This window comes from Physeter macrocephalus, chromosome 14, assembly GCF_002837175.3.
Source record: "Physeter macrocephalus isolate SW-GA chromosome 14, ASM283717v5, whole genome shotgun sequence".
NCBI lineage: Eukaryota > Metazoa > Chordata > Mammalia > Artiodactyla > Physeteridae > Physeter > Physeter macrocephalus.
The window spans coordinates 422,451-445,370 of record NC_041227.1 but is presented as its reverse complement, the minus strand read 5'-3'; the positions used below and the strand labels follow the sequence as shown (position 1 = coordinate 445,370).

The 22,920-nt window shown below is 54.5% G+C and overlaps 1 protein-coding gene across 1 annotated transcript in view; it reads right to left on the bottom strand.

Moving 5' to 3' along the window:
- ZBTB46 (zinc finger and BTB domain containing 46) overlaps window positions 1-22,920 on the bottom strand; it is a 59,621-nt gene that overhangs the window by 8,477 nt on the left and 28,224 nt on the right. Inside the window, exon 3 of the mRNA XM_024128250.3 lies at window positions 15,302-15,586. Within this exon, the coding sequence (XP_023984018.1) occupies window positions 15,302-15,586 (285 nt within the window). The remainder of the gene's footprint in view (window positions 1-15,301; window positions 15,587-22,920) is intronic.

Sequence of the window (22,920 nt, the reverse complement as noted above, 5' to 3'; positions counted from 1 at the left end):
CACAGGCTCCGGACGCGCAGGCTCAGCGGCCACGGCTCACGGGCCCAGCCGCTCCGCGGCACGTGGGATCCTCCCGGACCGGGGCACGAACCCGCGTCCCCTGCATCGGCAGGCGGACTCTCAACCACTGCGCCACCAGGGAAGTCCAACTGTAAGTTCTTAAATGTGCGAATACACCATGATTTATTCAACAAACATGTAAAGTGTTTCCATTTTTTTACCCTTGTGAACAATGCTTCAACAAAGTGCCTACAAAAGAACCTTTGCCCCTGGAGAGAAATCCTGAGAAGTGGGCCATGCTGGCCGTCAGGCCCCGTGGGCCACTCACCCTCAGTCCTCCCGAGGGCCAAGGCCATGCTCCGGTACGTGGGACACAGACGGCGGTCACCGCTATTAGCAGAGCTGCTCCCTGCAAGGCTGTAGGCCGGGGTCCCGGCTGCAGGGGCGACCAGAGCATCTGGCAGCTCTTGGACCCGCAAGGAAGCAGCCCTTCCCGGGTGGCGGCTCCAGCCTCCCCACAGAGGGCCCGCAGACAGGTGGGTCCGGGTGAGGGTCCAAGACAGGACAGAGGGAAGGGCACCTAGCCTGGCACGTCTGGACGGACCGCACCTGGCAGCCCCCACTCTACGTCTCCCTTCCTGTCCGACCACCAGGCCCGGCCCGACCCGCCTGGTCAACGAGGCAGCAGCGCGGCCCCCCACACCTGCCTCCCGCCGGTTCCCCCAGCACAGACCCCAGTTTTCACGTCAGCACAGAACACAGCAAGTGCACCACCCACTCTGGGATGGAAAAGGCAGGTGAGGAGACAAGTTTTTAGGTTATTTGATTTCAAATAACTTTTTTGAGTTATTTTCTGCTTTCTATTCTGCTTCTATAAACATAAAATTAAAATCTGACTTATTTACTCTAGCCTGCATTTAACAATTCAGACCTGCATGTTAAAAAAAACACTCATCCCTGTACATAAGTGCTGTACTTTTTCCCCAGAAACACAATTCAGCTGCACGAACATGAGCGTGACCCCTGCCCCACGACTCCACTGGGCACACAGCTGCAGGCTTCTGAACCTACCCCGTGATGAGGAATTTGCTGTTTTCTCTTTCTTTCTTTCTTTTTTTCTTTTTTTCTTTTTGGCCGCGTTAGGTCTTCGTTGCTGCACGCAGGCTTTTCTCTAGTTGCGGTGAGCGGGAGCTACTCTTCATTGTGGTGCGCGGGCTTCTCATTGCGGTGGCTTCTCTTGTTGCGGAGCACGGGCTCTAGGCACCCGGGCTCAGTAGTGGCACGCGGGCTTAGTTGCTCCGCGGCATGTGGGATCTTCCCGGACCAGGGCTCGAACCCGTGTCCCCTGCATCGGCAGGCGGATTCTTAACCACTGCGCCACCAGGGAAGTCCCAAATTTTAGTGTTTTCTCAATGTATTAGTTTCCTGCTAATACAAATATCCACAAACTGGGCAGCTTAAAGCAACAGGCAGCGGTCCTCTCTGTCCCGGAGGCCAGAGGTCGGAGGTCAGGGTGTGGGCAGGGCCGCACTCTCTTCAGAGGCTCCCGGGGAGGGTCCTTCCTGCCTCTTCCAGCTTCTGGGGGCTCCAGGCGTCCCTGGGCTTGTGGCTGCATCTCTCCCATCTCTGCCTCCGTCTTCTCGTAGCTTCTCCTCTGTGTCTGTGTCTCCTCTTCTGTCTCTTATAAGGACACCCATCACTGGATTTAGGACCAACTGGCTATTTCAAGGTGATGTCATCTTAAGAGCCTTCATTTAATTATGTCTGGAAAGACCCTTTTTCCAAATAGGGTCACATTCACAGGTACCAGGAATTCGGATGTGCACGTGTCTTTTGGGTGGAGGGCACCATGCAACCCACTACTTTCATGAACAGTACTGAGGAAAGTTTTCATTGACTGTTATGATTAAAATAACTTCACACGGGAGAGAAGCTAACACTTCCATAACTCGTGGTTTACAATCGATACGTGTTAGAAAACCTTTCAACATCATGTAGTTTGACTCTCAAAGACACACTAATAAAGCCTTAAAAATCCACATAGAGAAAAAGTAATTGAAATAAATGAAAAAGCACAAATAGCATCAAATTGAAACAGACACTCTCTACCAATCTGCCCTAAAAATGGAGCCCTTTTGTCTGGAACCAAGTGTCCAGGATGAACGGCAAGCTTGAAAATGAGGAAGCGACGTCAGAAGTTGGCACCAGATTATCTAAAGTATGAAGTTCAGTAACACTGAGCTACAATTTTGCAGAAATGAACCTACGAGAATGCCACTCAGCAAAGCAGCCTTAGAGGAAGCCACGTCTCCGCCCAGCCCTGCAGAGAATCAGACCTGTCGTAAACGTCACTGACCAGTGAACGTTCCAGAACGATTTCAAGATAACGCGCAGGACACCAAGGAACCGCCCGCAAACCGAAGGCACTGGCAGGTTGCAGGTGAGTACCGAGGGGAGGTTTCTCCAGAAGGGCACTCAAGTCTTTAATCCGTCACTGTCCTGGATTTGTAATCTTCCTCTGATTGTAATTCTCAAGACACTGCACTTCAAGTGCATTTCAGAAAGGGATTCTAACGTGGACCAAACTTTGCTTTTCCCTTTATAGACTGATGTGGCTGCCACTTATCGTGTGTCAGAATATAGCGAAGCTATGGTGTGCCCAAATTACTTTCGGAAGGTTTTGAACCATACGTGAAGCGCACACACCTCAAGTGGACCCCTCGGTGAGCTGTTATTACCTGCAGACAGACCGGGAACCACCACCCGAACAGGACACCGCACACCCGGGGGCCTGCGGCTCCTCAGTACCACCCATCCCAGGCGACGGCCGCTCGGCTCCCCATCACCAAACGCTGGGCTGCAACTCGGTCTGGGGGGACCTGACACCCAGGTGTGGCCTTGCTCACTCAACGCAGAGCCACCGTGGCCTTGTTTGTTGCCACGTTGTCATCCACGTGACCACAGGACCCCGTGCCCGTTCGGCAGCAATGGGCAGTGGGCCAGGCTCTTGCTTCCGCTGGACGCGCACCTGAGAAGAGCATCCGGGCCCCAGTGGAATCGGCATCTCCCAGCCACCGACGACACCTAGTCCCTGGTCATTCGCACACCCTCTCCTGTGATGTGCTTGTCACGTCTTCTGATCCTTCACTAAGTTGCTTTTCCTTTGATGTTTTATTTTGGGGGGTACTGTTTGTTTGTTTGTTTTTTAAATTTTCTGGCTGCACCGCACGGCATAGGGGATCTTAGTTCCCCGACCAGGGATTGAACCCGGGCCCCCTGCATCGGAAGCTCGAAGTCTTAACCACTGGACCTCCAGGGAAGTCCCTGATGTTTTAGTTTTATGGATGCTTCTGAACCCGAGTCCTCCGTCAGATGTATTTACCGCAGACCTTTTCTCTAGTCTGTGACTGGCCTTTGCACTCTCATAATGGTGTCTTTTAGTGAAGAAATCAGTAATTTTAATAAAATTTTTTTTTGGCCTTGCCGTGCGGCCTGCGGGATCTTAGTTCCCCGACCAGGGATTGAACCCAGGCCCCGGCAGTGAGAGCGCCGAGTCCTGACCACTGGACTGCCGGGGAAGTCCCATATGTAAATTTTTTTAATAAAAAATTTTATCAAACTTTCCTCACGAGTGCTTCTTAAGAAGTGCTTAAGAAACTTCTGCCCATCACCCCGATCACAAGCACCACCGTCCCCTGCTAAACACGCTTAGGTTTGTGGTCATTCCCATCTTAATTCTGAGACAGGACTCAAGATTCATTCTCTCATCCACGCTGGCATCCAGCTCGCTCGGGTCCCCGTGTTGGAAAGACCACCCGCCCCGGCGTCCTTGACAGGGGCCCACATCACAGTGCAGTCAGACCCTCGTCCACGGCCTCCTTGCCTGGCCCCGCCGGCCGCTGTCAGGCTGGGCGTCTGCCCCTCCTCCTCCAGACCCTCCACTGTCTGCATTGACCCTGCTCCCACAGCCTCTGCGCCCTGCGGCGTCTGGGGCCCCGTGACCGCGGCAGGGCTGCCCTCCCGGGGCAGGGGGGTGTGGGGCATTCCAAGAGATGATAACTAGCCAGCCTGTGGGCACAGCTTCCTGGCGACCCAGCCAGAGCCACCCTGTCCTCTACCAGCTCTCACACTCTGCGTCACAATCCCAGCCTGGTCACCCCACGACCAGACAACCGGGGCAGCCCCTCTGCTGTTTTGATACACCGCGTTTTTCAGGGAATTTGCCCATTTCCTCCAACTTGTCAAAGGTGTTAGCACAAAATTGCTCACGATATTCTCTTATTATCATTCTAACGTCTATAGGATCTTAGCAATGATCTTTTTTAAACCTTTTATTGACAATCAACTTCCCTCTCTTTTTACTGATCACCGTGACAGGAGTTTGTCTGTTTCATCCATCTTTCAGTGCACTGGCGTTTGGCTTTGGTCATTTTTCTATTGTCCGTCTGCTTTCTATTTCATTGATATTTGCTCTCTGTTTTGCTCCTCCTGCTTTCTTTGGGTTTAATTTGCTATTCTTTTTCTCACTTCTTGACCCCCCAAATTAGAACTTTCCTTCTTTTCTAATAAGTGCAACTAGAGCTATAAATTTCCCTTAAATACCACTTTAGGTGTATCCTACAAGTTTTGATACGTTGTATTTTCATTAGCATTCATTTCAAAATATTTTATAATTTCCATTGTGACTTATTCTAGTATCTTTCTGTTCGTGATTTTTAAAATCTAATTTCACTGAGGTTAGAGAGCACACTCTGCATGATTTCATCCTTTGGGATTTGCTGAGACCTGCGTTACATTCCCGCTTGGTCTATTTTGTAAATGTTTCCTGTGCATCTGGAATGTTCTGCACTTGTTTGGTGCAATGTACGACTTGATTAACCATGTTGTTATAGGCCAATACTTCTCTGAAAAAAGATGCAAAACTCCTAAACAAAATAGCAAGCTGAGTCCAACTATATAGAAAAAGAACAGCATCTTGTGACTCGGTGGGGTGGGTTTATTCCAGGAATTCAGGGTTAATATTTGAAAACTGTGTTCAAATCTTCTCCATCCTTACTGATATTTTGTATGCTGATCTATCAATTACTGAGAAAATTTGTTAAAAATCCTCAACTCTAATTGTGGACTTGTTTCTTTGTCCTTTTAGAGCTGTCAACTTTCACTCCATATATTTAAAAAACAAGCCTATGCATTTCAGGATCTGCATTTCCCACTGAACTGACTCTCTTGTCATTGTGTGGTGGCCTTAGAGCAACACCCCTCCCAGTTTACTCTGCTGCTGACATCAGTAAGCCTCTTTAGGCTGGTGTTTCCTTGGTTTCTCTTTTTTATCTTTTTGCTTGAAACCTTTCTGTGCTCTTATCTACAAAGCATGTTATCTACAAACAACAAATTTTCTTTAAACAGCAAGCTGATAATCTTTTCTTTTTCCTGCAGTGTTCAGTCCATTGGTAATGACAAGATTATTAGTATAGTTGGGTGACATCTACCATCTCCCTATGTGTGTTCTAGTCTGTCCTTTTATGGTTTTTGTTCCTTTAAACTTCCTTGCTTACTTTCTTTCAAATTAATCAAGTGTTATTCCATTTTTCTCTTCACAAGCCTTTGAGCTGTACGTGATGATTTTTGCCATTATTCATTGCAACTTTGTAGAGAAGGCAAGACTCATCCAACTGCCAAGCTTGCCGCCGCCCCCCCACCCCACCCTTTGAGCTGTTTGTGTCATGCGTTATGCTCCTATTTGAGTCAAAAACCCCACAAGGAGCCGTAAATATTGCCTTAAATGATTAAGATCTTTCTATAGAGGGCTGTTTTTTAGTACTTCTTGCCAGCCAGCAACGAATCCCCTCAGTTTTGTTTCTTTGTGTGACATTGTCATCACGTAGCCTTGGTCTCTGAGGGATACTTTTGCTGGGTATAGAATACTGGTCTCGGCATTTCTGCAGCGCCTCAGAGACTAGCGCCATCGTTTCCATTGAAAAGTCAGATGTCAATCTCAATGTTGTTCCTCTTAATGTCTTTTTTCCTCTGGCTGCTTCTAAGATTTTTTTTTTTTAAAAAAAACCTTTATATTTTTTAAAAATGTATTTATTTATTTATTTTTGGCTGTATTGGGTCTTTGTTGCTGTGTGCCGGCTTTCTCTAGTTGTGGCAAGCGGGGGCTACTTTTCGATGCGGTGTGTGGGCTTCTCATTGTAGTGGCTTCTCCTGTTGCAGAGCATGGGCTCTAGGCACGTGGGCTTCAGTAGTTGTGGCGCATGGGCTTAGTTGCTCCGTGGCATGTGGGATCTTCCCAGACCAGGGCTCGAACCCGTGTTCCCTGCCTTGGCAGGCGGATTCTTAACCACTGCGCCACCAGGGAAGCCCAAGATTTTTATTTTTGTCTTTGGTTTTCAGTAGTTTGACTGCAACATGCCCAGTTTTGTTTTTTGGTTGTTGTTTTATTTTAGCGTTCGTCCTGCTTTGGGTTTGCTGAGCTTCTTGAATCTGTGGATTGATGTCTTTCATCCGTTTTGGAACGTTCTCTGCCATTGTCTCTTCGGATACTGCTTCTGCTCCATTTTCTCTCCTCTCTCCTCTGGACCCCAATTACACATGTATTAGACATTTTCACTGTTCCTCTGTGTGTCTTTGCTTGTCCCCATGCTTTTCTTTCCTAAGCTTCAGCCTGGATCCTCTCCATCGCTCTGTCTTCCAGTCTCCTCATCCTGTCTCGGGTGGTACCCAGACTGCTGTAAACTACTTAATGGGTCCCAGCCTCACACATTGTATTTTCAGTTCCAGCAGGTTCGCTGGACTCTTTTTTACAGATTCTTCCTTCCCTCAAGGACTGCAGCCTTCAAGTCCCACCTGCACTGATTGCTCCCCAGGATGTGTGTGTGTGTGTGTGTGTGTCTATATGTGTGTATATGTGTATGTAGGTGTGTGTATGTGTGTATATGTGTGTGTGGTTTGGGGGGGCCAGCTTTTCAGGTAGTTTTTGCCTGGAGGGTAAGCCCAATACAAGCTAGTCATGGTTGAAACTGGAAATTCAAATTTTATTTCAGAATTCTTTCTTTAAAATAAATTAGTGCCTTTTCTTAGCTCCTGAGTTATGTGCAACCACCAAACTGACAATGATCCAGACTGGATTCTTAAATATTTTAAATGCAGTCTAAACAGTAAGTTAGTATCCCCAAGCAAGTAGGAGTCCCCATTTCTACACACATACACACACGCATGCACACACACCCTACAACATGTGGTTGGTACCCAAGTTTGTGAGGTCACCCAGTCACATTTTGTGAAAGTGGTAATAGGCCAGGAAGCCCACAGTAAACTTGTAGACATGGAGCAAGTTTTGTGGCAGTAAAGAGACCTAAATTACCAACCTTTTATTATTGCAATCCTTTGTATTCAAGAAAGATTAACATTACATATTGATAAATTTTAAAAAACTTTTTGAAATCAATTCCTGAGCCAGGATATTTCAATGAGAAATTCAATAAAATGTAAGCAATGGAATACCTAAATGAACTTGCTTAAAATTTCATATGTTGGATGACAGTACTGTTTTAAGGGAAATAATGTTAGAACTAAGAACAAACTCAGGGGCCATCTATCTTAAAATGTTTCCTATGTTCCCATCACTTTACCATCTACATATCTTTTTTAAAAGAAGAGTTATTTTCTCTCTTTCTCTCTCTATCTTAAAAAGAAATTCAACTCATTTAAACTAAAAAATGCACCAAAACAGTTCATTCATTTCTCCCACCCCCACCCCCACCCCTGGAAATCACCAACCTGTTCTCTGTATCTATGAGCTTGTTTGTTTTTTTTGTTTGTTTGTTTTTGTTTTTAGATTCCACATGTAAGTGAAATCATACAGTATTTGTCTTTCTCTGTATGACTTATTTCACTTAGTATGATAAGCTCTAGGTCCATCCATGTTGCTGCAAATGTCATTATTTCATTCTTTTTTATGGCTGAGTAATATCCCACGTGTGTGTGTGTGTGTGTGTGTGTGTGTGTGTGTGTGTGTGTTGGTGTGTGTATACACACACTGAATTTTCTTTATCCATTCATCCACTGATGGACACTCAGGATGTTTCCATATCTTGGATATTGTAAATACTGCTTCAGTGAACAAACCTATTTCTTTTAGGTACAACGGAAACTTTCTGAAATTTCTTCATTATTTAAAAAAATTAACAAAGCCTTTTTGCACAATAGTAAGGGGCCTCTCCACAGGGCAGGGCTCCTTGCAGGCGCAGGTCATGCTCCATCCACGCGGGGAAAAATCCCGCAAGTGAGCAAGTAACAGGGTAGCAGCCACAGGGTCGCATCCCCGGGGGCTCAGGTAACCTGGGGCCCAATGTGGGTGGTGCACATGTGCATTCTACGACAGCATAACCCCATCTGGACACACGATCTCTGCGACCTAACAGCCAAAAATCCCACCGTGACCAGCAAAAAAGGAAAGGAAAGCTTCCTTTTCTCAGAAATGTTGTTTATATGCAAACAGGCACTTAATAAACCCTCTCAGAAGGAGTGACACCACCGACAGGTCTTTGAACTCCCAGGGACACTGCTCCAGTGGGTCACCTTGGCAACAAGCATCCTGGGCCTCTCTCAAAGCCCAACTTTTCTCCATCTTCAGAACTCATCTAATGATTGTAAAGACTGGAGTGACTGGGGCAGGTGGGCAGCCTGAGCTGCATGTGGACCACGCCCTGACCACGGCCACGGCCACGGGGGGTGGGAATGGGCCTGGCAACTCCAGGAATTCGGAACCTGGAATGGGCCGCCTGCTTCCTTCCTAAGCCCACATGCTGCTTGGCCAAGGGTCCTGGAGTCCCTGCATCCTCAGCCACCCGCAGACGTGGGCCCAACGTGTCCAGGGCAGCTGGACACCAGCAAGGCCAACGTGCTCTTTCTGAAAAGAAGCCAGTTTGGTAACTCTGTCTCCCTCACATGTGGCAGGCAGGGCACACCAAGGTTGTGGAGACTGGGCTTCATCCTCACATCTTTCTGGAAAGTAACGGGGTCAGAGCCATTTGGTTCCAAGATCCGACACAATCCCCACTGCCTGGAGGCTGGAGGTACACCTGTCCTGCCTGCCCACCACTGGGCACTGAAAGGCCTTCACCAGGCCTGGTGAAGGATTTGGGAAGTGACCGTTTTAAAGGCTCACGCCGACACCTGGTACCAGCTCTGCCATCACCCGCTGGCCACCTGGACCCGACGCCAGGCTGCCCGCAGCAGAGAGGCCCATGCAAACGTCCGCCCCCAAGTGCCAAGTGCCTGTTCCAGCCTGGCCTCCTCAAAACCATTGTCCGTAGCGGAGGCATCCGTCTCCTTGGGGCTCCTTAGCTGACTTCAGGGTGGAGCCCTGGGCAAGTCCGTCCAGGCCGTGACAGTGCTCCTGGCCACACAACGAGCCAGAAGGAGACCCTGGTCATCCTGGCCGGGCCGGCGGACCCCATGGAAACCCCAGGCACCCGCTGGAGCCACCTCCGGAGGGGCCCGTCCCTCGGCCCAGGCCTCCCGGTCCGAGGGACGTCGACCTAGAAGGAGAGACAGGTGAGTTACAGGCCGTCGGGACGCGATGGAATCGGGAAGATTGGAGTGCAGACGCGCGTCACCCCCTACTCACCGTGTCCCCGTCCAGTCACCACACGGAAACCGCCACGTGTCTGGAAAGGAAGCTGCAGTTAATTCTTGATGAGCGGACGCGCGAAACATCCACGTCAACAGAACGCCTGCCCCTCCCGCCAAAACCAGCCTGCTTTCAAACGCACGGGAACAGCATTTGATTTATTTCAAGTTACAAAATATGTGATCACGCTCTCCCTCCTTAAATGCTTTTTTCTTCAGGGAAACAATGGAACCTAACAGATCTCTTGAAATAACCAGCTGTGACCCGAGGCACAGGAAGTGGATCTCAGACGCCTCGGGACAAAGACGCAGCCGCCGGCACCGGGGCAAAACCTGCTGGAGACGGGCCGGCACTGCTCAGTGTGAGGAGCTGGGTTTTTAACTTGCTGCTGTATGAGTCTGTATATTAGCGGGGGAAATGCCTCCAAAAAATATTTTAATTTAAATATCAAAACCGATTTAACTTCATACAACATGTTGCAACTATTACTGCAAAGCTGACACCTGTGTCACCTTGAGTGACATGGGGCCGAGGGGATTGTGGAGCGGAGGGTGGACGGGAAAGCAGCTGTGACCACACAGGCTCGCCCAGGACATGCTGAGCACGTGGGTTCTGGGGCTGCATGCCCGCGAGGACATGCGCGGTGGACGGGCGTCTGGCCGGGGCTGCCCCGACGTGGCTGGCTGCCCCCCCGTCTTACCTGGGCTGGGGAGGAGGCCGGCTCCCTGGGCTTCGTCTGGCCGGTCCTCAGAGCGGGCATCCCGGGCTCTGAGTGCAGGAGGGTGGAGGGGCTGGAGGGAGGTGACTCGGGTTGGCGCCAGGCCCTGGGGACACAGGAAACGAGTCTCACCCACGTGAACGGACACCAGCTGGCGGGCTGTAGAGAGTTCAGGAAGCACCGTCCTTGGCCATCCTGTGGTGAGCCGTGCGCTGCCATGTGGCGAGGCCCGGAGCTCGCGGGGCGAGGGTGTTTGGGGGCTTCTATCAGCTCGCCACTCCCAAGCGCCAGGGGGTCCACACGTGACTTGTCTGGGGCGGGGTCTCTCTCCCAGAAGCAACATGATTACAACGGGGTGTCTGCACAGGAAGTCGGAACCCGTGGCGTGGACATGGCACACGCTCACCTGTGCTTGAGGAAGGATCTTCTGGAAAGTCCTTCGTGGTGTGTCGACCTGACTATTTACCTAAAAGGGTGGTAATACTTCCATCAAATGCCCTTTCGTAAGAGATTGCTTAAGATTCCAGTATCAAGCCAGACTCAAGTAAAGTCCTCGATCATTTTAAACACCAGAAGGAAATACTCTTTCAGCCACAATCAGAACGAACCCAGCTGCCACCGTTCCCCGACAGACGTCGGGGGCGTCCCCGGAGAAACGCTGGGCGGGGGAAGCCCGCGGCTGGCGGCCCCCGGGTCCCGGGCAGACCCCGCCCGCCACCACCCCAGGTCTGAGCTCTCCTCCGGAGCAGCACATCCTTCCAGCCAGACAGGGCAGCGCCGCCCATCGCCGTCAGGAGGAATCCTCGACCGCCGCCGGAGCCGTGGCGGCGACGTGCGCAGGACGGTCGGGGTTTCTGGGAGTTTGGGGACGGCGCTGCCCCTCGGGCACTCAGCCCCCAATACCCAGAGCGGCTGCTTCATCTCCACTTCATTCCCGTGAAATCAAAGTTACTCATGTTCTCTCAGCATTTTTCAAGGCCCCTCCCGGATCGACACACACCCACAAACACGGCGCAGGGAAACAGCTACATTTGTGTGCCACGAACGCGCTGGTCACGGTTTCTAGTCAGCGAACAGTGACTTTTAACCGGTGGGATGCCAGCCTCCTGCTGCAGACGTAGTAAGAACAACAGAAGCAACTTAAACCGAATCAAAACAAAAAGTACAAAAGTCCTCTTATGGAGAAATCAGTTGAACAGTGATGATCCAGCAACGAAACCATCTGTGGAACTTAACTGCCAAGCCAAACGCTATCGGACTCGGGAAAGCAAGGAAACTTGGTTTTTCTCGGAGGCTCCACGACCTTCCAGAAAGGACCTTCGGTCACGGCTCTGCACAGCCTGCGGATTGGCTGCACTTAATTTGAACATCTGTGACCACCACCCCTTTCTTCTGCAACACTGCATGCCCGGCAGGCCACACTGACACACTGCAGGGCTCGCCACCTCGAGGCCGGGACGACCCAGCAGGGCCGAGAGCCCCACTCAGCACACCCCACGCCACACGGCTGCCACCGTCAGACATCACGACGGGGACGTGCCCGCCCCCTGTTCCTCCAGCCACGAGTCATGGCTACTGGGACGTCGGTCCTACGGGCCCCCCAGTATCACAAAACAAAAGGCTCGGCCCTGGAAAAACCTTGTTAACAACCTGGGGAGCCCGGGGGCCGGAGTCAGGAAATAGCCCCCCCGATGCCCTCGAACCGGACCAGGGGCGAGGGACCCCCAACACAGCAGCGCAGGGCTCCCATCTCCCTTCCAGGCCTCCCGGGAGGAAGCGTGGCGGGCTCTGCACCCACCGAGCTTGGGGTGTCTCCATACTGGAGCCCGGGGGGCGGTGCCACGGCTTTGCTGTCACTAGTGCCCCGTGTGAAGCCAGTTTTCTCCTTCGAATGTGTTTTTAGGTCCCCTGTGCTCCCCGGACCGGGGGCCGCCTGGGCTCAGGGCTCGCGTCACCACTGGGCGGCACCCAGGAGGGGGCTCCCCAGCCGCACGCTCCCATCGGGCGACCCCTGGCAACATCTGCAACTGAACGGAAACCGTGGCCCGTCTGGAAGCAGAGAGGTGGCGGGCGGTGAACGCAGGGGCTCTGGGGGGCCTGACGCTTTGTCGCATCCGTGCACAGAAGCCGGCGCCTGTGAACTGAACGGCACGGAGCAGATGCGCCCACGGGCGCTCCGCAGGGGCTGCCCAGCCCCGGCTCAGCGCAGGAAGGCAGCTCGCGGCCCCTGCCCACCCGCCCGCCAGGGACGGAACACCTGCCACAGGGAGGTGACCACACGATCTTGGAAAATAAAGTTCTTCTCTGGATATTTCCATTCCTCATTTTAGTGTATGCCCAGAACAGGCAGATTTTACTTAGGATGTCAGAAGAGAATGTTCTAAAATAACCCATTCCTCCAGCAAGCCCTTCAGCCTCTCTGCCCGAGGGAACATGGGAGCCCATGCCTGGCCCCCTGGACACGGCCCAAGTCACCAGCTCCCAGCTGCCAACTTCTCAACCCTCTCGTAAGGGCAGAACTAACGAAGAAAGTGGGAAATTTAGAGTATTTACAGCAAAGAGCTTAAAACATAATAGAAATAACAAAATATCAAAACCCACTAGTCGACCTCACCCCGGGTTAGTCACGGACATACTAAAAATAGAGCGGATGGGGTTTTTACTCCCCCGCTCCCAGCTCCCCGTGCACCGCGGAGAGGGGCACGTGCGCGCACGGGGCCTGGGGGCGCGCCCGGGGTAGGTGCGGCTGCCTGACCGCGTGTCCGCTGGGAACAGACCACCCGACGGGGTCACCGCTCACCCTCTGACTCCACCCAGCTGCCCCACCTGCTGCCGGGCCGGGTCTGGGCCTCTGCAGGGAGAGGGCCTGAGGGCAGGGGGCCTCTCGGGAGTGGAGAGCATCTCTCCCTGTGCCTCACTCGTCCCAGAGCCCCGCAGGCAGACCCCTGGCTCACGGCTCACGGCCCGACCAAATGCGGGTGCAACCGGTGCTTTCGGGCCACCCGGACCCCTGGCCCCATCCCCAGCACAGTTCTGCACAGAGCACCGAAGGCCTGGGGGGACAGGCCCACCCCGGAGGAGAAGGCTGCCAGACGCGGGACAGGAGGAGAAACGCCGAGAAACCGCCCCCCTCGTGACAACGTGGTTCAGCCACGGAGGCGCTGCTGCCACCTCCCGGGGCCTCTGACACGTGGGGTTCACTCCCACCAACTGGGAGCGTCCAGAAAGAGCCAGAACAAGTGTCCAGCCCTGCAGTTACACACCCGGCCTGCTCCTTCCACGACGTCCGTGAAGCTGCCCAGCTGTCCCCTCAGCAGGCGTTCACCTGCGGACTCGCCGATTCCAAACCCCAGATACCGCAGATACCCTAGGACCACCTCCTCAAGCTACCAGACCATCACAGACCCAACAGCTTCTGCTGACACGTTCAGGGTTTCAGCCGAGCGGGAAATGGACTCATATCGTGGCGCGTTTCTCAAACACACTTTGCTTACGTGTCCCACGTTTCACAGTCACAACAACTGTGTAAGTGATGCTATTCCCATTTCTCAGATGCAAAAAACGAGGCCTAAACGTTTTTTTTGTTTGTTTGTTTGTTTTGCGGTACGCGGGCCTCTCACTGCCGTGGCCTCTCCCGTTGCGGAGCGCAGGCTCCGGACGCGCAGGCTCAGCGGCCACGGCTCACGGGCCCAGCCGCTCCGCGGCACGTGGGATCCCCCCGGACCGGGGCACGAACCCGCGTCCCCTGCATCGGCAGGCGGGCTCCCAACCACCGCGCCACCAGGGAAACACCTAAACGTATTTTTTAAAGTGTGTCCAACAGGCTTGGGGGATTCACCCTTGGGTCTGACTTCACAGCCAAGTCCTACAACCGCCCTGGCGTCCCACCTGCCTCGGACTCGGCACAATAAATAAAGAGAATGTGGATGCTATTCTCCACGGTCAGGCTTGATTAGCCACAACCAATTTTCATCACGAATGTTTAGGATATTTTAGTGCTCGTGAAAACAAAGTCGTGAAAATGTTGTTTTTAAAACCAGAGTAAAAATTAAAGACACACTCCCCAGACCCCCCAACACGGGCTGCAGTTTTTCCTTCGCTTCCTTCAGCAGCGCTCCGGGACCCACACACAGCCCCGCCAGCCGTACGCGCTTGGACCGCAGGGCCCTGGGATGGGGCCTCCCCACGCCCTCTGCACTCAGAGCCGCCTGCTTTGGGGTGCGTCACTCTGCCCCGAAGAGGGAAACGGGGCCACACCCGACTCTCCCTCACAGACACCAACCCCCCAGCGCGTTTCTCTCGGGACGCCGGAGACATGGTCACGCTGCCCCAGGCACCCAGGACCCGGGCCCCCGGCATGGATGATGTTGAGAGCACCTGAGCCGAGGGGGAGCGGCACCCTCCCAGGCCGGCGCCCGGGGGACCCTCGGCCGACACCGCTGTCCCTCGTCCGCTCCTCAGGTTACTCTGTCATTTGCTTGTGAGCAGCTGGAATTTAGCCGGAGGCGCCCAAGGTGTAAGCACAACACCCGAATCCTCTGGAAATCCCACGTGCCAGCAGCGCTGCCTGGTAGGAAGCGAGGATCTGCAGCCTGGCCACGCTCCCCAGGCGGGATGAGTCGGCACAGGCAGGCGCGAGGCCGGCAGAGGGAAGCCCGAGCCCGTCACGTCCCCGGGGCTCCCCAGCGCGGGGCTCCCTGTCCCAGGCCCGCACGGCCCGGCACTTGTCAGCTCGATCAGGGTTTAGGGTTAGGTGCCCCGACTTCAAGTATGAACGTTCGGACAAGCACTCGGCCGCTTCCCTCCCGGTGCCCCGACAGCGCCGCCTCCTCTCCGAAGGCCCCTCGGCCGCCACGACCCCCACGCGCGCCCGCACCCTCGGCGCGTCCCGTCTCGGGCTGAGGCGCGTCACCTGCCCCCACGCTGCGCGCCCGCGCGGCACTTACGGGACAGGGAGTGGGTGCCCTTGGGCAGGTACTCCAGCAGCAGGGAGCTGTCATCCGCCAGCACGTCGGCCTTGAGGGCCAGCAGGCTGTTCTTACTCATGAGCGCCGCCCGCAGGTTGGCCACCGCGGTGGCCTGGTGCAGCGCGTCGTCCTTCTCGGGGGTGAGGGGCGCTCCCAGGTAGCTGCCTTCTCCTCCCAGGAGCCCCTCGTCCACGTGCGCGTAGAGCTCGGGCCTCTCCCCGCGGCTGTCCGAGCTGCTGGCTTCGGTGACGGTCAGGTCCGCGTCTGGGGAGGGAAACACACGTTAGAGACCTCGCCCGCGACTCAGGACCCTCCGAACAGCAAGCAGGCAAGTTTAGGAGAAGCCGGAGCCACGAGCATCCTGAACCCCGGCGGCCTGGCCTCAGGCCCGATTCCGGCCTGCCACGAGGTCCCAGGACAGTGGTGACATCACAGCCAAGACCTCGCGTGGGGCTCAACCTAGAGCCCGGGGGCGGGGTGGGCGCCCACCCAGGACAGGGGGTCTGCTCCGGGGCTGAACGTCTGGGTATTTTCATCTCTCAGAGAAGGGGCAACACTCAAAATGGATCAAAAAGCCCAAACTCCACAGCTCTTAGAAAACCTCCGCGGCCTCAGACTGGGCCGCGGGTTCTCGGCTGTGACACCAAAAGCACAAGCACTGAAACAGACTAAACTGGACTTCGTCAAGCATTAGACCCCTGAAGGCCTCAAAGGACACCATCGACACAGTGAGAGGATGGGCGGGAGAGAACATCTGCAAACTGCACGCCTGACACGAGAGCCTGTCCAGACACTACAGAGGACTTGACAGCTCCATAAGGAGACGAATACCCCAGCTTAAAAGTGGGCAAAGGACGTGAACAGATATGTGCCCAAGGAGGACACACGGACGGCCAGTGAGCGGTGCCCAGAGCCATGCGTCATCAGGGAAACGCAGCTCAGCACCAGGAGGTCGTGCCCACGCCCTCTGGGACGGCCGCAACCCACAAGTGCCAACGGGACGTGGGACCCTGGAGCCCCCGGGGCTGCCGGTAGAAACGTAAAATGACGCGGCCGTGGTGCAAGAGCTGGGCGGGTCCTCAGAAGGGTGGACACCAAGTTGCCACGTGGCCCGGCATTTCCGCTGGCGGGAGGACGTCCAAGAGGGGTAAGACCCACGTCCACGCTCAGAGCAACAGCACCTGTGACAGTGAGAAGTGGAGCGGCCCAAACGCCCGCCTACCAGTGAAGGATAAACGCAGAGGAATATGACTCAGCCATAAAGAGGAATGACACGCTGGCGCAGGCTACGACGCCGGTGGCCCTCGGACACGTTACGCCCGGTGAAAGGGACAAATGCTGTGCGAGCGCACTCACGTGAAATACCTAGGAAAGGCAAATCCACGGGGACGGAAGGAGACTGGGGGCTGCCAAGGGCCGGGGGAGATGGAGGGGGCGGGTCTTGGGGCGACTGTTAAGGGTGCAGGTTTCCTTCTGGGGCGACGAAAATGCTCTAAAGTCGACTGTGGGGACAGCTGCACAGCCCTGTGAATAGACTAGAACCCAGCGAATCACGCACTTTAAATGGCTGAGTTGTCAGCAGTGTGAATTACATCTCAATAAAGCTGCTGCTAACGAGAGGATCGGTGACAACCCCCAGCTCAGGGCCGCACAGGCGGGACCAGGAGCCTCCTGTACCACCTGGGCCATGGAGGTGCCCCCAGAACGGGCCGGCGCCAGATGGACCCCGGGGAGAGCTGCTGCCTGGCCGGGGCCCCCCTGGGAACAAGTGGTGACTCGAGAAATCAAAACGAAAGTGGGAAAGCAAGACCATTCCCGAGAGGAGGCGAAGGCAGGCGGGGGAGAAGGGATGGGCCACCCTTCTCCTCCCACCCCCAGGCTGTCTTGGGAGGGGGGCAGCGGGGGCGCTGGTGGCGGGGGGAAGCTGGGCAGCCTCAAATGTGGGACGGGCCCATGAGCCGGTCCTGGAAACGACAGGTCCCTCCTCAGAACCCAGGGAAGCAGGGCCCAAGGCTGCGGAAATCAGAGAGAGCCCGAACCAGCCTGAGCGAGCATCACGCCCGGCCACAGCCTCGTGCACCTGGGAAGCGGGGTCAGCAGGTGCCAGGCGACACCACAGGCAGCCCCATGTGGTGGCTCTACGGCTCCTCCCACAAACACATGCTTGGAGGTGAGCGGAGGGCGCTGGGTGGACCGCCCGCTCACAAAGCGCAGGACCCGGTCCTCGGGGCCAGGTGTGCAAGGCAAGGGCGGCGGGGTCCTGGGGGCGCACGAGCTCCCCGCAGAGACCTGCACTCCAGGGCGGCGCTGAGCGCCGAGGCAAAGACACAGGAGGTTCCAGAGAGCTGGACCGAACATGAAGAGGGTCACTCAGTGACCTAACCTAGAGGAGCCCGGTGGGCCTCCCCATGAGACGCAGGAGGACAGAGGGTCCCCTCTGTCCTGAGGGGCTCAGCCAGCCTGCCCCGTGACGGCCCCCAGAGAGCACAGCAGCTCCCATGACGAGGCCACTCCTTAGCCGCCTCGACGGGTGCGCGAGAAAACTCAGACCCAGACTGCTGCGTGGTGCACCTTCGTTTTGGAGGAAATTACTCGAAGCTGCAGAACCAGAGGGTTCTTGCCTCGCGGCAAGAACCACCAACAGCCAATCCACCAGACTCACCCAAAATGCCTCAGACAGCTCTCACAGAACAGTTCAATAATTGCAAGAGACTGGATTTCTGACTGTGGTCCTCGGACAGGAGTCAGAGCCAGGGGCCCAGGCACCCTGGGGACACATGGCCACTGACCGATGTTTGCAGACACGCCCGAACTGGAAGGGCACATCTGTCCGCGCAAGGTGCACAGGCACCGGGTTTTGGGGTGCGGGGAGGGCCCACCTCAGCCCCTCAGGTGTTGAGCACCCTGGGGGCACTGGGGCCCCGGGGAACAGGCTGAGAGATCACAGGGGCCCTGACCAGGGGCGTCACGTCCCGCAGGGCAGCACAGCCTGGGTGCCTCCACCTGGATGGGTCTAACCTCTCCCCAAGGATACGAGACCCTAAGGACACCGCTGAGGTGTAGCCTCGGGCTACTGCTGGCCGAAGCTCCGGAAGGATACTTTCTTTTCTTCAAACTATAAGCCTTTTCATATTTTTCTGCCAACCCCTAAATGTTACATCAGTACTGACTTTGCATTTCTAGCCACTAAGTGTAGGGATTAAATCAAATTGAAATGAAGGCTCTGCCTCTGTCTGCACGGGCTCCTGTAAGACTGAAGCGGTTCTCAGTTCCGGGGCTGGAAAGGCCAGGATCTGGGTCCGGCAGGGCCCTGTTCCTGGTTGGAGGCTGCTTCCTGGCTTGCAGACGGCCACCTCCCCGCCGTCCTCACCTCGGTGGGTGTGCGGACGGAGGGCGGGCTCTGATGCGACTCCGTTTACCCTGATGACTCTCTCACCGGCCCCGCCTCCAAATACAGCCCCACCAGGGTCAGGGATTCAACATACGAATTTAGGGGACACAAACATTCAGCCCATAGCAGGCTGAAAACTAAAAAACACCAGATTTCAAAAGCAAAACTTTACTGAAATTATATAAACAGTTTAAGTTCAAAGAGTGTAAAAGAAATCTTTCACACTCAAATCTTTTACACTCAAAAGAGTGTCAAAGAAATCAAGATTAGCCGAAAGATTCCAACCACATGTGAAAAGCTAAAAGTTGGGTTTCAGAGAAGGATGTCTGGGGTCTGCCGACTGAGAACTGCCGTGAAACGGTGAACCGGTTGCTAACCGAGCGCGAGCCACAGACACGCTTCACGGGTCGACGCTCTCAAGATGCTCGCGGGTGAGCGGCGAGGGTCCACGGGATGTAGGGTGACGGTGAAGGAAATGAAAGCCGTCAACTGAAAAATTCCCACACGAATATTTATGACCCAGGAAAGGCACCACCGTCCAGGAATCAAGACCAGACACGCCTGTGAGGCTGTCAGGCTACCTGCGGTCACTCAGTGACCTAACCTAGAGCCCTCGGGGGTCCAGTGAAGAGCCAGCTGCACAGCCCCCGAGCAGCTCGTGATAGGACACGCGGACGTGCTCTCAGCACCTGAGTGCACCCTCCGTCTCCCAAGGCTTGCGGGCTGTCTGCTGAGCACCCAGGTCGAAATCCAAGCCCCCAATTCTGGAAACAGCACTTGGGACGTCTCCCAGGACAGGGACGATACCAGTCAAACGGAGCTTGGAAGGAACTGGTCATTCTGAAGATGAGAGTCCTGAAGGAGACCAGAGGGGCTAAGGGCCCTTGACTCTCCGACGTCATCTTGATGGGCGGGGCACACGCACAGCACGGCCTAGGGCGCCCCACGCTGGCCCGGGTGGGCTCCTGCGCTCACTCTGGCATCCACTTTGGAGGTGCAGGGAGACCCAGTTTCCCCAGAATTTCTTGTTCAAATGAGAAAGCGGAGGAAAGTGCCCAGAAGGGAGAGGGTGTGAGGCTGACCCTGGGCCCTCCCAGGTCCTGAGCCTCCTGCCGGCCCCGAGCCTGGTGAGGGGCGGGGGACAGGGGTGGTGCCTGGGGGCACCGGCCAGGCGCCAGGAGAGAGAGCAGGTCCTTCCCAGGCCCTTGCAGACCACAGCCTGACTTCAAAAGGAGGGATTAAGACGATGAGGTCAAAAACGAAATTCTACAAACAGAACAGGGAGTTGAAAGCAACAGTTAACATTGCAACAAATCCTTTCATAGATAAAGAGTTTGATGTTACGTAAAGCCACAAAATAGGCTCTTACTAGATTGTTGTTATCAAAAAACTAAAACCATTGCAAATACTCTGGCGGGGGGGTGGGACCAATACAGCTGTCCTACCTGTTAGCAGTAGCAACGGCTTTTCTTTAGCAACTTGACACTCACGGGTTAAACGCAGACTTCATTTTGTGCTGCTTTCAGGTGGATCTCAGCTGGAGCCAGGAGAGCTGGGAAGCCAGGCTCGGACCTGAACTTCAGGAACGGCCTCCAGCCCGAGCCACCAGCCACCGTGTGTGACAGGACTGTCCCCAAGTCCCCTCCAGGCAGGGACATCTCCTGAGCGAGGACCCCAGAGGCTCCTTCCTTCAGCTGCTAGAGCTCATCCACCAAGTGACAACCCTGAAAACGTCTCATCTAACATTTTACCTCTGAACAGTCTTTTGTGACGAACTTAGACTCAGTGGCTTAGAAAAAACTCAGTGACGTTAGAAAACTGACAGGGACTTCCCTGGTGGCGCAGTGGTTAAGAATCCGCCTGCCGATGCAGGGGACACGGGTTCGAGCCCGGTCCGGGAGGATCCCACATGCCGCAGAGCAATGAAGCCCGTGCGCCACAACTACTGAGCCTGCGCTCTAGAGCCCGCGAGCCACAACTACTGAGTCCACATGCCACAACTACTGAAGCCGCACACCTAGATCCCGTGCTCCGCAACAAGAGAAGCCACCGCAATGAGAAGCCCGTGCACCACAACGAAGAGCAGCCCCCGCTCGCCGCAACTAGAGAAAGCCCGCGCGCAGCAACGAAGACCCAACGCAGCCAAAAATAATAAAAATTAAAAAAAAAATATGCAGACCCTTTGAACCAGCAATTCAACTATTAAAAAACAAAAACAAAAACCCCCTGACAAACCAGGGGCCACATGAGGTGCAGCGGGCTCGGCTGTTCGCTTTGGGGTGTTGGACCCCTTCCGGGTCATCTGTTGGTGCCACAGGGGGCTTCCTCGGACAGAAGAGACCACGGCGGCACTCCTAGCAGCTGGAAGGGGAGACCGGCCACCAAGACAAGGGACAGAGTGTGTGCAGCCATTTCACACACGCGTGTGATGGCAGGAAATGTCCCTCCACTGACCTCCCAGGGCAGGGGAAAAGGCGCTCAGGGCTTCTTCCCCAGGCTGACCTCTTTTTAATAAACAAGGCAACCAGGATGAAAAGTGTCAACATCTAACTGTAAAGGGCCAAGTGCTAAATATAAAGACTGACTCTAGAGCAGAAAGGGGTTTGTGGGGGCGTCCTTCTTCCTATAAGTGATACATTATAACATTTTGAAAATTTCACTCACAACCTTTAGCTGAAAAGCAGAAAAGAGATTATAATTAAAATAAGCAGAATTTCTAAACCGTTAAACTAGAAGACGCCGTGTGAGCTGCAAAGTGGGGAATAAACAGATGACGGAGCAAGTCCAGGGCCGGGGGCGACGGGACAGGGGCCGCCTCACCACGAGGGCCTGGTCGAAAGCAGACGTTCGGTTTCTAAGATTTCCCCAAATCTCCACTCTTCACGATTCTCAAAGACGCTCCCAAGCTGCCTTTGAGAGGCTTCCTGCCGATGTCCCAGCCCAGCCTGCGGCCTCTCATCCAGAGAACAGGCACCCCGCGAACACAGATGTGCAAACAGCAACACAGAGGAACCTTCCGGACGAGTGGAAACTGCGGGGCCGAGGCTGTCTCCCCGGGGGACTCCACCCTCCCGAGTTACAGCTCAAACCAGACCTTAGTCCTAACTTCCGCTAGATCTCACAAACAATGCAAAATAAAGTTCAAAGAACTGTCATTATGCACTTTGTCCAAAATCTACCTTCTTACTTTATGTGTCTAAGGTGTATTATTTCTTAAGTGCTTCTTTATCCAAGTTAAAATCAAGTTACCTCCTTTTCTTTAACCACCAAAATGTTTTCACTTCATAGAAGAAATTCTCTTTAATTAAAAAAATATACACAGGGGGCTTCCCTGGTGGCGCAGTGGTTGAGAGCCCGCCTGCCGATGCAGGGGACGCGGGTTCGTGCCCCGGTCCGGGAAGATCCCACATGCCGTGGAGCGGCTGGGCCCGTGAGCCGTGGCCGCCGAGCCTGCGCGTCCGGAGCCTGTGCTCAGCAACGGGAGAGGCCACGACAGTGAGAGGCCCGCGTACCGCCAAAAAAAAAAAAAAAATATATATATATATATATACAGTTAGTAAGGTAGTTCCATGGGCAGGTGGTAGCAGAACAGCTGGACACCACATGCAGAAGGTCACCGTGAAGGCGGACCCCTCTCCTGCCACGTGCAATGATCAGCATGCAACCCAGGCCTGTAGTCACACCCAATCCTCCAGGGGAACCACGGGAGAAATCTTTGTGACCTTAGGCAAAGGTCCCTTAGATTACACCCAAATAGCATGAACCACAAAAGAAAAAAGTTCACATACTGGCCTTCATCAAAATTTAAAATGTGTACACTCTTCAAAAGACACCGTTACAGGAAAAAGCGAGCCAAAGGCCGAGAGAGAATGTTTTCAGGGCACACACCTGACGAAGGACTTGCCACCAGCCCACGCGGAGGATGCTCTACGCCGCAGCAGACGCTTCCCCGGGAAGAGGGGTCGATGGCAACTAGGAAACAATGCTTGTCCTCAGAGCGGGACCCCGGCCAGCACAGGGTGCTGGACGGCCCAGCTCTCAAACCCGCCACCGTGCACAGCCCTGAGCAGAGACCGCTCAAAGGAAGACAGGGGAGGCTGGTGAACCCCTGAGAAGACACTCAGAAAACCATAAGGAACCCAGGGGCAGGGCAGGAATAAAGACGCAGACGTAGAGAATGGACTTGAGGACACGGGGAGGGGGGAGG